Consider the following 16,559-nt stretch of genomic DNA (forward strand, 5'->3'; position numbering starts at 1 on the left):
TTATAGGTATCCACGAGATCCCCTCTCATTCTTCTGAACTCCAGCGAATATAATCCTAACCGACTCGCTCTTTCTTCATATGTCAGTCCTGCCATCCCAGGAATCAGTCTGATAAACCTTCGCTGCACTCCCTCTATATTAAGAACATCCTTCCTCAGATAAGGAGACCAAAACTGCACAATATTGCAGGCGTGGTCTCACCAAGGCCCTGTATAATTGCAGCAAGACATCCCTGCTCCTGTACTCGGATCCTCTCATTATGAAGGCCAACATACCATTTGCCTTCTTTACCGCCTGCTGCACCTGCATGCTTACTTTCAGCGACTAGTGTACAAGGACATCCTGGTTTTGTTGCACTTTCCCCTCTCTCAATTTATAGCCAATCAGATAATCTGCCTTCCTGTTTTTGCTACCAAAGTGGATAACCTCTCATTTATCCACATTATACTGCATCTGCCAAGCATTTGCCCACTCACTCAGCTTGTCCAAATCACACTAAAGCATCTCTGCATCCTCCTCACAGCTCACCCTCCCACCCAGCTTTGTGTCATCTGCAAATTTGGAGATATTACATTTAGTTCCCTCAACTAAATCATTAATATATCTTGTGAATAGCTGGAGTTCCAGCACCGATCCCTGCCGCACCCCACTAGTCACTGCCTGCCATTTGGAAAAAGACCCGTTCGTTCCTATTCTTTGTTTCCTGTCTGCCAACCAGTTTTCTATCCATCTCAATACAATACCCCCAATCGCAAGCGCTTTAATTTTACACGCTAATCTCTTATGTGGGACTTTGTCGAAAGCTTTCTGAAAGTCCAAATAAACCACATCCACTGGCTCCCCCTCATCAACCCTACTAGTTACATTCTCAAAAAATTCCAGATTTGTCAAGCATGATTTCCCTTTAGTAAGTCCATGCTGACTCTGTTCGATTCTGCCACTGACACTGTTTTGTCCTTATTTGGACCAAGACTGTAATGAGGTCTTGAGCAGAGTGGTCCTGGCTGAACCCAAACTGTGGTACTAAAGACTTGTGCTCCAGAACCGGCCACACCTCTGAGCAGGTTATTGGTGAGTGCCACTTGATAGCACTGTCAATGATACCTTCTGTAGTTTATTGATGATTGAGATAAACTGATGTGGCAGTAATTGGCTGGATAGAATTTGCCCTGCTTTTTGTAAACGGGAACTATTTGAGTAATTTTCCTCACTGTCATGTAGTTGCCAGTGTTGTAGCTGTACTGGAATAACTTGGCTTGAGGTGAGCTAGTTCTGGAGCACAAGTGTTCAGCACTATTGCTGGGAAGTTGTCAGTGCCCCTTGACCCCAATTCTTGCCATTTATGCCTGCCCCAGGTGTCCACTGCTAGCCACTTGTCACTCCTCATTCTGTTCCACTCATTGGTCTTCATGCCTGCCACTCAGCAAGAAATACTGCATTGCTGTGACCTGGGACCTGCTTTAGGTGTTTTAAAATACTCAGTCTGTTTTATTAAGATAGCTAATGTAAAAAGCGCTTCAAAGAACACACATTTGCAAAGTACAGAATAACTCGACAAGCACCTTAAAAACTAAGGGTCAACCCCAAGTCAATGCTTTGTAAGGGGCTTTCCCTATTCATTCTATCAGAGTCCTCCATTATTTTAAAACTCTCAATTACATCTTAATTAACTTATCTGATTCTTTGGAAATAGTCCCAGAATCACTAGTCTCTTGCCCTAATTATAGTTTCCATTATGGATATATGCTGTCTACTGCTTTCATTTCTTTTCTATAATAGGGCAACCAAACTGGAAACAATATTTTTAACTGTAACCTAACCAATATTTTGCACAAATTTATCATTGCTCCTTAGGTCTAATTCACTAAAACTAACTATAATGGTGTTGGTGTTTTCTTAAGATTTATCAACCAACCCTTGCAATTATAGACAATTATATATTTGAAATCCCTGGAATTCTGCCTTCACCCACGCCCTTCAACATTATTCCATTGTGTATGTACTCCCATTTCCTGTTTTTCTCTTAAAATACTTTTCTGCATTAAATTCTCCACCTCCACATTCATAGTCATTGCACTGATCTATATTTTACTGAAATATTTCACAATCCTCTTTGCTGTTTGGGTTAGGGTGCGGCCATTGGCATTGCAGCAGATGCTTGCTTTTTGGTCCAGAATGTTTGAGGAGTGCTCCTCATTAGATTGAATCTATTGAGATTCTGTTTTCACCTTCTTTGTATGTTATCAAGAGGGCTACTGTTGTCGTTACTGGAGTTAGAGTGGCAGACAGTGATTCATAAGCTCTTTAGACCATAAGATGTAGGAGCAGAAGTAGGCCATTTGGCCCGTCGAGTCTGCTCTGCCATTCAGTGAGATCATGGCTGATCTGATAATCCTCAACTCCACTTTCCTGCCTTTTCCCCATAACCCTTGATTCCCTTACTGATTAAAAATCTGTCTGCCTCCGCCTTGAATATACTTAATGATTCAGCTTCTACAGCCTCCACGGTAAAGAATTCCACATTTTAACTACCCTCTCAAAGAAGAAATTCCTCCTCCAACTTTGCTTTAAATGGGTGACCCCTTACTCTGAGATTAAGCCCTCTGGTCCTAGACTCTGCCACAAGGGGAAACAAGCTGTCATCATCAATTGGCTTGGGCAAAATGATTACTGGCCCTGTATGATATGAACAATTCCATATACTGTGAATACAAAAATTGTTTGGCAACTGTATGAAATACCTTATTGTGTTGCCCACAATATTTACTCAACCGTATTGAATTATTTCCGTTTGTTTAAGAGCTTCAGGATATGTTTCCATACATAGATATCTGGCTGCCTTGTCAAATCACATTGTCTTCGGTGCTGGGTCTTTTTATAGCTCATGTGTTTGTGGACCATTGTCCACTGTCAGTTTAGGTTTTTGCACCAAATTATAATGTACAGCGAGTTCACTTGATTACCACTTAAGAGTGAAGATCAAGAAGCTTAATGAGGATTTTTTTAGATGCAGGTAACTGTATCTTAATTTTCCTCTAATGAAGAGTCTATGTTTCTTACTCTTGCATACAAGTTCAAGGTTCTGCATAATATTTAATTTCTGAAATCCATGTACTCCATCTACTCTTCCAGTCTGATGAAGTAGTATTCAAATAACTGTGATTCACATCTGATGCTGCTTTGTTTTCTCTGTGTATGGAAAGCTGCAATGAAGATGTGTAATTTCTGTACATGAAGTGATCATTGGTCATTTGTGACCTTCGTGCAAAGATCCAAATTGGTTGGGAGCTCAAGACTAGCATGTTTCCATTGTGTACTGGGTATATTGCCCATGCTAGATATAGGCCAAGTCCTGTGCTTAAGGGCATACTCTCTCTCCAAGCCCAGATGGTACTTACAAAGAAGACTTCCATTCTGCTGTGCCATTTATTTAACTTACTATCTTTCTTGGAGCTGAAGGATCTGGCTGGACCCCGGTGTTATTCCTGCATTGGCAGCTCGTCTGTATTTTCTTTTTGGGAGAGTTCTGGATACTACAAGATGACAAGCAGCTTTATTGCAGCTTCCCCAGCTCTATTTCCCACTGTCCACTGGCCCTTTAGGAGCAGTGTGCCATGTGTAGTCATGCTGCTTGGCTTGGACTAATTGTCCTCCATTTATGTTCAGCCGTTTGCACCAGTTGAACGTGTTTTCTCCTGGCAGTGGCTTGCTGTGGCTTTGGCAAGCAGCAAGTTCAGGGTAAGGGGTAATTTGAATTTGGCACTGAGCTCCACCTGGTGTAGAGTGGCCATCTCTTCAAATACAAGATGGACAATTGCATTGCTCAGAGGAGTTGAATAGAGAGAGACTTCACAAAAGTGAAGCCAATTAAGCATACTGCCATCACCAATGGAATTCCACCAGATGTCAAATATCTTACCTTTTTTTGCCTCACCTCCACTTTTATCTTTTAGACCTCCTCTCTAACTGCTCTTTTACTGCCATGCTACTGACAATGTTTTAATACTGTGCTTAACATTGTTTGCCACATTAATCTCTTGGGACTTTTTGCAGCCATGATATCTCTTTTAATCTATTTTAGAACATTCTTATTCTCCCACCAAAGTTTTCCCTCTTTTTAACTGTATGATTCTCTGATTCCTAGCTTAGTTGATTTATGCATTGATTTTAGGACTAGGGGACCAGATTGCATCTCCTCTGTCTGGCAGTAATTGGGCAGACATGTCATTAAAATAGGGCCGCGTTTATCATCCCATTCCTGCTTACATCTAGATCTCCACAATTCTGGTGAGGGTTTTGAAATGGGCAACCTTTTTTTTAATTGTTCTATTTATCTTACCTTGCCCCTCATTTTTCCTACCAAAATGTATCACCTCACACTTTTCTGCATTGAATTTCGAAATGTCGTGTCCGCACATTCTACGAGTCTGTCCATGTCCTTTCGAAGTTTAATATTCCTTTCTCACTGTTCACCACAATTCCAAATTTCTTCTCCAATTATAGTTGAGGCAATCTCTTTCTACACCAATTGAGTATGTTCTCTGTAGTGTGTTGGGTTATGTGAACTTGATCCAGAATTGTCATGTTATTATACATTTGGATACGTCCCTGAATATATTGCTGGCATGTTAATAATTACATACACCAGTGGCCGGAAGTACTGTAGTGATAGCCATCGGATTTAACAGTTTGACGTAGGTTGAATAAAATTTCCATCCTTCTCACTTAGTTTTTTTTAGTGGCAATGCATCATTTGAAGACCATTACTGACCATACAACCCCAGAGGTTTGTGATACATTATTTGTTCTATTTTACAGGTCTATTTTGGCAGGTGGCTGATTGATGGAAGCCCTTATGTTGTGCTGTTAGACATTGCTGCTTCTGGTTGGAGTCTGGATCAGTGGAAGAACGAGCTGTGGGATTCTTGCAATATTGGAATTCCCTGGTTTGACAAGGAAGCTTGTGATGCAGTGCTCTTTGGGTTTCTCACCACATGGTTCCTGGGAGAAGTAAGTATTCAGCTATCCTGTCAGTTCAGTTTGATAACATAATGCCCTGAAATTTCCTAGAAACTTGCTGCAGAATAAATTTATTATAATGTTAACTGTTGGGGACCTCAGTTACTTGGAGAACCTAGGGAAGGTGGGATCCTTCTTAGAGCAAAGAACTTTTAAGGGAAATTTAATAAAGGTGTTCAAAATCATGACAGGTAAATAAGGAGAAATTGCTTCCAGTGGCAGAGGGTTGGTAACCAGAAAATATAAAATTAAGGTAACTTTCAGAAAAACCAGAGATGAGATGAAAAGTTATAATGCAATGAGTTGTTAGGATTGGAATGCACTTCCTGGTGGGGTGGTGGAAGCAGATACAATAATAACTTTCAAAAGAGAATTGGATAAAAAGTTGAAGGGAAAAAAATGCAGGGCTATGGGGAAAGGACAGAAAAATGGAACTAATTTGATAGCTCTTTCAAAGAATGGCCTCCTGCTGTGTTGTATGATTCGATGATTTTAATTGCTTTTTGGGTCCATTTATACTGCCTGTTTGGTGTTTTCATAGCAATTTATTTTGCAGTTTAATTTTTCTTTGATTGAAAAACTTTCACTGACTTCCATTGCTACTCCTAACTTCATTTTTGATTCACTTCCTCTGATATTTTAACTCTTCACTCACTGTAGGATAGGATGAACAGATTACTTAGGTCAAGAGCTTGTAGCTTCAATTACTTCATACCTTACTCCCGGCCACATCTGATTGATTAAGGGAGCAACCAGAAAGAGTAGCTGCTCAATCCAGATATCTTCAATGTATAGGTATTGAACAGTGCACATCAACATTGCATGCACTTAACTGTGTGTTGTACAGAATATACAATAATATGATTGACGGTATACAATGTAACTTGAGATACTTTTACATGGATAATTAATGCCATTCACATGGACAGTTGGGTACAAATATTTGTATTTCAATCACAGCAGTATCTTTCTTTATATTTCCTAAAGCTTCGACAAAATGACACACATGTCTAACATAGCTGCAAACAACAACATATTGGATTTCTTGGCGCACATTCCATGTGCTAAGAAATATAGAAACCTTGTATCGAACACAAGTATTGTCCATCACATTTCAGGCATCATATTTAACTGTCTATTTGTCTCATTTGTGCTGAAAGAGCACTAGAATTCATAAACCAGTAAACTTTGTAAGGAGCATCGTGAGTGGGCACCAGATGAATTCTTTACCCCTTCACCTTTGCTCCTCATCAAAGGATTCTCTGCAAATTTCACTGTCCATCTCTATGGAAATACTGGATGTCTGTGTTTGGCTCACTAGATTCATCTTACATCAGCTGGACCAAATTATATTAACTGTGACACCACTAACCACATTATGAAACAAAGGTACTGCTGGAATTAGCACACTTCTTGCCAACGTCATCAAAGAGGAAGTCAGACCATGAAATCATGAACTAGTATTTCTTTGAGACTTACAATGATGCAATTAGCAGCATGTTAATTCTATAACAAACAGTAAGAATTTTCAGGATACTTCAATATATCTGCAAACGATAACATATTGGATTTCTTAGTGCATTGTATGTGCTGAGAAATACAAAATACTTGTGTCCAACATGAGTATCATCTATCACATTTCAGGCATCATATTTATCTAATGGGGGGGTGGACAAGTTGGAGAAGGGTGGGTTAGAATATCAGAAATCTAAAATTGAACACCAATCTGCCTCCAACTTCTAGTTTTAGCAGAGGTGATTTTGTGGGCATGCCAGAGTAGCTCTTTCGAGTACAAACACGTTTCCATCTGTTCCCATTCAGATGAGGTTACATTGTTTCATAGTTTGCCATTGTGGGATTTGAACTCTTGATCTTGGGGTTACAAACCCAGTACCATAACCACTTGGCTATTTAGGCCAAGCGGCATGCCAGAGTAACCCCTGCTGGAGAGATGGATTAATGATTATCATATTCAAATAAGGCTGTTTTAAGGAAATTTTTACCACAATTTGAATTTAATGCCTCCTGCACAGGCTTCATGGTTAGCAAAGGTTACCATTATAGTGGATGTGTGATTGATTGGCACTTCATGGGCTAGTTAAAGGGCAGGAGTCCAGAGATCAGTAAAGGCTTGGTGGTCAGAGCTGTTTCCTTAGTTCCCTAGTTCTAGAAGAGGACCTGCTCCCTGATGGAGCTGCTGGTCCTGTTTTGCCAGTGGCCGTGTAAATTGCCACTGCCATCAAGGTTTTTGCCTCTGGTTCTTTCCCTGGCACTACCTGTATTAAGGATTTCCCAGTTGGCTGCTCATAAATGCATAAGGCAGGTGATGCATTGAGACGCCATTCTATTGATGTTCAGCTGGTCTGCAAATGTAAGATCAGGTTCATACAGATCTGCATTGGATTCCCTGCTAGCTGCCATGATCCTTTCATGCAGCAACTGTCTTGATCTTTTGTACCTGGAAATACGCTCAAGGAAAAACTGGTTAATGAACTTCTAGCAACCCAGAAGGGAAAAACAGTTTGAACCAGTACTCTTATTTCCCAGTTTTTATTGGTGTTCCATTTTAAAGGAACACAAGACCAATTTGGACCAGTATTCTTATTTCCCAGTTTTTACTGTTTTTTCCTTCTGGAAAATCCCAGAAACAAACCCCAAGAGCACTACAATGACAACCATATGATCATTGGATGTTTCATTGAACAAGCCATCAGTATGCTTGCTATCAAGAGTTTTTAGCAAGATCATTGCTTGCTACATTCCCACAACATGGCACAGTAACAAGGACTAGCGGTGGAAGAGAAAAAAGCAGCTCATGATCTGAGGAGTCCAGTGGAGAGGAGGAAATGGAAGGTGAAGATGTGGTACCTAGCATCAGACCATCTACTCATATTGGTATTAGGGCTCCCTAATAGACAAAAGGTTCAGTTACTCAATCACACTTGACCAAAGTAACTATCATATCACCTGTCTGCCACCACAAAGCAGTCCTGCAACCAAACATCCACCCATTGCTACACCACCAATTGACTCCCATCAATTCACGTTCACACATTTAATAGCTACCAACTGAAAAGACAAGTTCACATCTGCACACAAGAATGGCAACATGGAAAAATGATATAAACCATTTCTTTGTTGGTGAGCTAAAAATCTTTTCCTTTCCTACTCCTTCAACAAGGTGTAAGCCCTGTGGTTTGAACAAGGTTAGAAGCTCTTATCCCTGCTCTTCGCTATGATGCTCTTGGCCAGCAAATCTGGATATTGGAGCTCAAGAGGGCCTTGCCAAAAGACTGCTCTACCTGCACCCATGCAAAGGCAGACTCTGCCATGGGGAGAGGAGGTAGCATTTTGTATACTGGCTGTGGGGTGATGGGGTGCAACAGCAGTGGAAGCAATTTGAGTGGAATTCCACTCAAGAGCCCACTTCAGTGACCCCTTTCGCCATCATAGCTCTCCAAAGCCAGTGACATTATCATTCCTATCAATCTCCAAGGAAGCAGCTTAGAACAGATCAGTGAAGTGCTGTTTAAGGCAGCAGACACATTGACATGTGAAGTCTCCATGGCAGTGGTAATAGCCTGTATGGACTCATTTGATTGTCATGATTGATGATACATAAAAGGGACCAGTCTATCCTTTGGCAGTGCCTTGCGACACCAACCCAATCATGTTGAAACTGGAGGTGTGTCTCACAGATTTGCTGCTTTCCCTTCATGACTAACCTTTTCATTGATATCCCCTGGGGTTCTGCATCTGCGTCCAGCTGAGCAGAGCCTGGAGAGGGTTGTACCTTCCGCCTTTGGCTCCCTCTAGCTATCTTTGACACCACTGTCTGCTCATGCTCGCTTATGAACCGTGAGTCACCAATCAAAACCCCAACAAACTGTCCAAGAGGACCCACTGCAATCTGAGTAGTTGTACTGGTGCCTGGTAAGAATATGTCCTGTGACAGTGCCCCGCAGAAAGAATCACCTCCTCTGATGAATTGTCATCTGGAAAGTCATGGACTGCTGTCCTATGCACAAAGGTTTTAGGGTAGAGAAGAGATGAGCAGAAATTAGTAATCACAAAGTAAAGACCAGGCCACCATGACTGAGTCTGGATTGAGATAGTTGGTCAGAGAAATTTAATTTTGTCACCAGGCAGCGACGGGTTCCCAATTTCTCTGTTTCCGTTGGTCAGGGACATGGATATGCCACTGATCTTCATGGCTTCCTTCCTCCTCTGCAAATGTTAGCTGCACCATCTGTAGTGACCTACCCTCAGTTCTCTCCCTCTTCCTTGTGTCCTGTAATTGCTTTACCTGCTACAGGGGAGTGACGGACCCATGTGTGTATGAATGTCTTCACCCGATGTTGGTGAGTGTGACTATCAGATGGATGCATTGCGTGTCAAAAGCATTAGGGTAAGTAATTCAGACTATGATTTATTGTCCAGGTCTTGAAGCACTCCATGTCCAAATGCAGAAAGACCTGGACAATGTCCAGGCTAGGCTGACAAGTAGCAAGTGAGATTTATGCCACACAAGTGCCAGGCAATGATCATCTCCAACAAGAGAGAATCTAACTATCGCCCCTTGACATTCAATGGCATGAGAATCACTGAATCCCCCACTAACAACAATCTGGGGGTTACCATTGACCAGAAACTGAACTGGACTAGCCACATAAATACTGTGGCTGCAAGAGCAGGTCAGAGGCTGGGAATCCTGTGGTAAATAACTCACCACCTGACTCCCCAAAGCCTGTCCACCATCTACCAGGCACAAGTCAGGAGTGTGATGGAATACTGTCCACTTGCCTGGATGAGCACAGCTCCCACAACATTCAAGAAGCTTGACACCATCCAGGACAAAGCAGTCGGCATGATTGGCACCCCATCCACAAACATTCACTCCCTCCACCATCAATACACAGTGGCAGCGGTGTGTACCACCTACAAGATGTATTGCAGAATCTTGCCAAGGCTCCTTAGGCAACACCTTCCAAACCCACGATCACTCCCATCTAGAAAGACAAGGGCAGCAGATAGATGGGAACACTGCACCTGGAGGTTCCCCTCCAAGCCACTCGCCATCCTGATTTGAAATATATCACCTTTCCTTCATTTTTGCTGGGTCAAAATCCTGGAAATCCCTCCCTAACAGCACAGTGAGTGTACCTACACCACATGGACTGCAACGGTTCAAGAAGGCAGCTCACCACCACCTTCTCAAGGGAAATTAGGGATGGGCAACAAATGCTGGCCCAGCCAGCTATGCCCACATCCTGAAAAAAAAAAGAAAGTAGCAATGGCGGATAGATAAATAGGGAGGTGAAAAAGTGAACAAGCGTGCTGTTCAAGTGGGTATGTGGAGTGATATAATGTAGACTTGACAAGATAAGAGTTGGGGTGGTGTACACTATAGAAGCTCCACGAATCTGCAACTCTAATCACCTTCCTTGACCTAGTTAGGTCACTAAAGTGCTTCTTGAACTGGGTACAGGACACACTACTCCTGCTGCTCACTTCCTGAGTGACCTCAAAATACACCTTTGTGGTGACAGCAGTCATTTTCTTTTTGGTGCTGGGGAAGATTATCTCCTTACTCCACCCAAGGGCACATCAAGCATGGCATCATTAAATGGTGCATAGCCTTTGAACATCTTGAGCTTGAAAGTTTGTTAACTCTTTACAGGACCACCCGACTCCTCCAAAATCCATCTTTGAATTGACGCTTTAACTACTCTGAGTGAAATTGTGTTATGCAGGTAACTGGTATGCATTAGAGACACAAATCCAAAGATAAGATAATGTCCATGTTGAAATCGGACATTTTGACAGGCTGAAGCTTCTTCAGCTATTGCCCGTCCCCTGCTCAGAATAGCTTCTCAGTTATTATTGGGTCCAATAAGTAGCTTATCTGTCCCTTTCTCAAGTCAGGTCATGAAGTTAATAAACCTTCCTTGGCTATTCTGCTATAATGTACAGGTTTCATGGAACTCCAAACAGAAAATGCTCTTGAAAATACAAACTGATTTTTTTCTCTACTTAAAATTTTCCTTTATTATGAATTATGTCAAATCTTTTACAAGTTCATGCACTCTTGGTATCCCAAGTGTGCTTCTGCTTGACCACAACTGGTTTCTGACTCTTCAAAATAGCACTGGCGTGGCGAAGTACAGCCATGCAAAGATCTTTTTGGTAGTTGTTCTTAGATGTGTGGCAAACTGTTTAGGGTAGAGTGGTCATTCTTGTTGATGATGATCTTTTCATAGGATGTTGCTGGTTTGCGTTGACCTGCCCGCTTTTCTGTCAGCTGCTGGCTCTACACCTACAGTTTTGCGATGAATAAGCCCATTGTAACGGAAAGAGTTTCTGGACTTCAGGTTGTTGGACTCAGTGATATGGACCTGCTTGTTCCTTTTAATTAGGAAATGGGAGCAGTTCAGGATGATCATCCATTGGAGATGGGATGGCATCTTGAACCACCTGCTCCCCTCGCTGCCGCTGCCAGAAACTAAGTGATTAGTAATTAATTTACCTCAATTAACTCATTGACTTGTTTACACACTTAGAGTGTAGGGAACTATTGTGGAAATCTCAGCTATTTATTCAAAAGCTACATAAGTAGTTGTTCAAAGAACACATCTGAAGTGTTGTGAAATGAATTTTGGACCATTGCCATATGCTATGTGATTGTTATTGAAGGTCAATTTCAACTATATACATCAGCCTCCTGAAGTAATCACTGAAAAGCTTAAAACTTAATAGGTAATATCCCCTTCCAGAGTGCAGAATTACTAAAGTTATTAATTATCACAGTTTCACTTAAATATTGAGATTTTTCTTTACAGCCTAACACTTGAACAATTATTTGTGATTGGATTTCATCGGCAGAGGATCAATTTTCTTGCAAAGATATGTTAGGTACATCTTTCAAATCTTCACACTGACTTGTGATTCTTTGATTCCTGGCAAAAGATTGTACCTTGAGTTAAATCTTCTGTTTATGAGGAAAATTATTTCATTGTTTATTTCTCAGAAAGTATTTTACATTGTTAGGGCTGCCTGTTGCATCCAAAGTTTTCTTGACCGTAATAGTACATTTTTATTTTTATTTGTACCAGAAAAGGGTACTTTGGATACTGCAATTCAGCTGTGAACCCAAGTTCTGATATATGTATTCAAGAGTTGTAGGTGTGCCATAGGTACATACATACAAACTAGGAGCAGGAATAGGCCACTCAGCCCTTCAAGCCTGCTCCTCCATTCAATAAGATCATGGCTGATGTGATTGTAACCTCTTGCCTACCCCCAATAACTTTTCACTCCCTCGTTAATGAAGAAACTATCTAGCTCTGCCTTAAAAATATTCAAAGGCCCTGCTTTCACTGCCTTTTGAGGAAGAGTGTTCCAAAGACTCTCAACCCTCAGAGAAAATATTTCTTCTCATCTATGTCTTAAATGAGTGACCCCTTATTTTTTAAACCATGACCCCTAGCTCTAGATTCTCCCACAAAAGGAAACATCCTCTCCACATCCACCCTGTCAAGACCCCTCAGGGTCTTAAAGGTTTTGATAAAGTCACTTCTTTCTCTTCTAAACTCCGGTAGATACAAGTCTAACCTGTCCAACCGTTCCTCATAAAACAGTCCACCCCTTCCTGGTACTAGCCTAGTAAACCTTCTCTGAACTGCTTCCATAGCATTTACATATTTCCTTAAATAAGGAGACCAATGCTGTACACAGTACTCTAGATGTGGTATTACCAGTGCCCTGTACAACTAAAGCATAACCTCCTTACTTTTGTATTCAATTTCCCTCACAAGCGATAACATTCTATTAGCTTTCCTAATTACTTGCTGTACCTGCATACTAGCCTTCTGTGATTATTGCACTAGGATACCCAGATTCATCTGAATCTCTGAGCTCTGCAATCTCTCACCATTTGGAGAATCTGCTTCTTTTATATTCTTCCTGTCAAAATGGGCAATTTCACATTTTGCCACATTACACTCCATTTGCCAGGTTTTGTCCACGCACCTAACCTATCTGTGTCACTTTACTCCTCCTTACATCCTCCTCACAACTTATTTTCCTACCCATCTTTGTGTCATCAACTAATTTAGCAATCATACCGTAGTAACTGAAGGTATAGCCTCTCCTGCTACCTGTCAGGATCACGTGATGTTCTGGGAGGCTCCAACCAATGAGCCCTAAGCGTGGGAAATCCGGGAGATGGGGCTTCCTGACGAGAGTCCTGATAAAGCATATAGCACCTGTAAAGCACTCTGTAATAAACGTCTACAAATTACTACTATCATAACTTTTTAACAAATTCCCAAATTAATCTCCAGTAAGGCAACAACAGCCTATAGACTTTAAATTGACACCAGGCAAAGCAGTTTTACCTTAAATTCAAAATGAGGTTCCTTTCAATTTGGTTCCCGAGCAGACAGTTATTGGCTTACAGGCTTTGATCTTACATACCTCTGCTTTGCACACACAAAAACTTCTTTCTGTTATACCCAGCACTCCCCTTGGAATTTAATTCTCATTGTATCACCAAGCCCTTTGAACTCCTTTGATAGTACCAATTTTATTAGTAATATAAACATATTGCTTGGTGCCGCCTAGCTATGTGCAAGATTTCACTCCCGCTCTTGAATGCTCTATTCAACAAAATGCAATGTTTAATTCTCAAAATGACTATTCATCAAAGCACCCAAACTAGCTGGCTTTAATCCAATTAAGTCACACATCCACACCCACAGACTAAACCTCTATTTAAAAAAAAATTCCAACAACATTATATACATTAGTAGCTTCATATCAATGCTCAGAGCCCCTAAAAACTCCTTGGGTTTTCCCTTTTCATGTGGTTGATCAGTAAGGAGTCATAAATGTAGACTGCCTTTGCAGAGCATTTGGTTCCCTGCTAGGTTTGCTATTGCTGTTCATAATCATTGGGTATTCTAAAATTTAGCCTGATTGGCAGCACAGGTAAGGAAGCGGCTGTCCCTGCTAAGGATTGCAATCCACTGATTAAGTTTAATAGTTTTGGCTTGCTAGTACAACTCACGGATTTCATAGAAAGCATGCTCTGCCTGATGGTGGGGGTGCAAATTGGAGTGATACATATTCCATTAATAATTGCAATCATCCCATCAAATTTTCAACATAGGTGGTGCCACATAATCTTAGATTATCTTCCTTATAATAGAGGTATGGTAGCCATCGGCTTCTATTCCTTAATTCCTGGTGTACATTGGGAATATGCTATCGGTTTTAACTATCAGTTGCCTTGTTTGAGCTATTTGTTGAACTTGGGCCCAGTTCCTGAGGCTTCTTGTGCATAATTCTGTGCCACTATCTCTGTCCTTTGGTGAATCTTTTAACTGTGCTTGGTTTCAAATTGCTTAATTTGTACCCCCTTTCAGCCATCTGTTATCGCTCACATCAGCTCTGTGAACTAACTGCTTTAGACTAGTTCATGTTTATTTTTTGCTTCCCTTTGCACTATTTCTGTTTCCTTCTTTATAAATTCTATATTTAACAAATATGAATATATTTAAGCAAAAAAAAAATTGCCAATCTTGAAAATTACCAATCTTAAATTGGTAAACAACTATCATTAAAGGAATAGAAAGAGAACCAATGATATCATTCTGAAAACAAGCTGATGCCTTGTTTTCTCAGTAACCAGAGACCATACAGCATAGTAGGAATAGGAATCCAGAAATTCCTCTGGAGGGTTTCTAAGGATCTATCTGGGCCAGTGCAGAACACCCATCTGCCCCATAGCTTCACCTTTACTGTGACCCAAATCCTAGGTTTAGGAATATTAACATGGTCTTTAATCAAGGCAGCATTTGAGTTGAATATGGTCAGGAACCCAAGCAAAGCAAAGGTCAATGGAAAACCCTCCAGTCATACCTGACACAAAAAAAGATTGTGATTGTCAGAGGCTAATCATCACAGCCTCGGGACATCACTGGAATGCTTTCTGAAAGAAGAGTTCTTGGCTGTTCAGCTGTTTAGTCAATGGATGCTTTTCCATCATGAGGTCAAAAATGATCTGTTTGCTGAGGATCCCTCAGTGTTTAATTCAATTCAAAACACCTCTAGTATTGAAAGAGCCTATGCCAGCCAAAATCCAGGCATGGAATAGGAACGAAAATGCTGGAAATGCTTAGCAGGTCAGGCAGCATTTGTGAAGAGAAAAACAGAGTTGACATCGCAGGTCTGTGAACTTTCATACCTAAAACGTTAACTGTTTTTCTCTTCACAAATGCTGACCTGCTGAATATTTCCAGCATTTTCTGTTTTAATTTCAGATTTTCAGCAGTATTTTGCTTTTACACCCTGGCTTGGACTGAAAAGTAGCCTGTGACAGATCACATTCACATCACATCAGTGTCAGGTAATAACCATTTCAAATTAAACCAACATTTTCCTGCACTTCACTAGCACTGCTACTGCCATATCCTCTGTCATCAAGGTCTGGGGGTGGCATTGGCTATATTAGCCACATCAGTACAATAACTGCAAGTACGGAGAACAGGCTGAGTACTCCGGAAGAAGTGGCTCCCTTTTTTGTTCATTCATAGGCTGTGGGCATCGTTGGGAAGACCAGCATTTATTGCCCATCCCGAATTGCCCTTGAAGTGAGTGGCTTGCTAGAGGACAGTTAAGAGTCAGCCACATTGTTGTGGGTCTGCAGTCACATGTAGGCCAGACCAAGGATGGCAGACTTCCTTCCCTAAAAGACACCAGTGAACCAGATGGATTTTTGCAACAATTGATGATAGTTGTCAATGGTCACCATTACTGAGACTGGCTTTATTTTATATTCCAGATTTATTAATCGAATCCTTTAAATTCCACCAGCTGCCATGGTGGGACTTAAACCCATGACTCCAGAGCATTAGCCATGGGCGTCTAGATTACTAGCGCGGTGACATTACCAGTATGCCATCGTCTCCCCCCCTCAACCCTTCAAAGCCATCTATAACGCTCATGTCAGGTGTGTGACTCGTACTAACCAGTCGCCTAGCTAGGTACAACTGCAATAACAATCAGCAACTTACACAACTCGTTTACAGAGTAGTTTGTTTGATCAGTGTCCCTGCCACCAAACCCAATCTTCATCCTCCCCATCACTATGGCTGCAATCAGTATTACAGGATGATTGTGGTAATTTAATAAGATTATTTCAGCAGCACCTCCCTTAATCTGTGACCTCTACCACCAAGAAGGACAAGAACAGCAAGGTTGTGGCAACACCATCACCTAAATGTTTCCTCCAAGTCACAAGCATACAGATTTGATTAAGTACCTGTATCGAATCAATATCCTGGAGTTACCTATCTAACATCATTTTGGGAGCACCATCGCTAAAAAAATCAGAGATTCAGGAGGAAAGCCTCACCACACCTTCTTAAAGCAACCGTGGCTGTTGAATAGTGGCTCTGCCCATGCCATCAACAAATTTAAAAAACAATTATAAACTGGGAACACGCAGGTACAGCATGCAATCAGGAAAGCAAATGACA

General features: G+C 41.2%; 1 protein-coding gene and 1 pseudogene across 1 annotated transcript in view; one reads left to right on the forward strand and one right to left on the reverse strand.

The window, feature by feature from the left end:
• The window catches only part of LOC121283272 (glycogen [starch] synthase, muscle-like), a 126,755-nt gene that overhangs the window by 17,852 nt on the left and 92,344 nt on the right, over positions 1-16,559 (forward strand). The window contains exon 3 of the mRNA XM_041197669.1: positions 4,819-5,010. Within this exon, the coding sequence (XP_041053603.1) occupies positions 4,819-5,010 (192 nt within the window). The remainder of the gene's footprint in view (positions 1-4,818; positions 5,011-16,559) is intronic.
• Positions 11,098-11,483, reverse strand: LOC121283273 (annotated as a pseudogene).

Source organism: Carcharodon carcharias, chromosome 10, assembly GCF_017639515.1.
Source record: "Carcharodon carcharias isolate sCarCar2 chromosome 10, sCarCar2.pri, whole genome shotgun sequence".
NCBI classification, from domain to species: Eukaryota; Metazoa; Chordata; class Chondrichthyes; order Lamniformes; family Lamnidae; genus Carcharodon; species Carcharodon carcharias.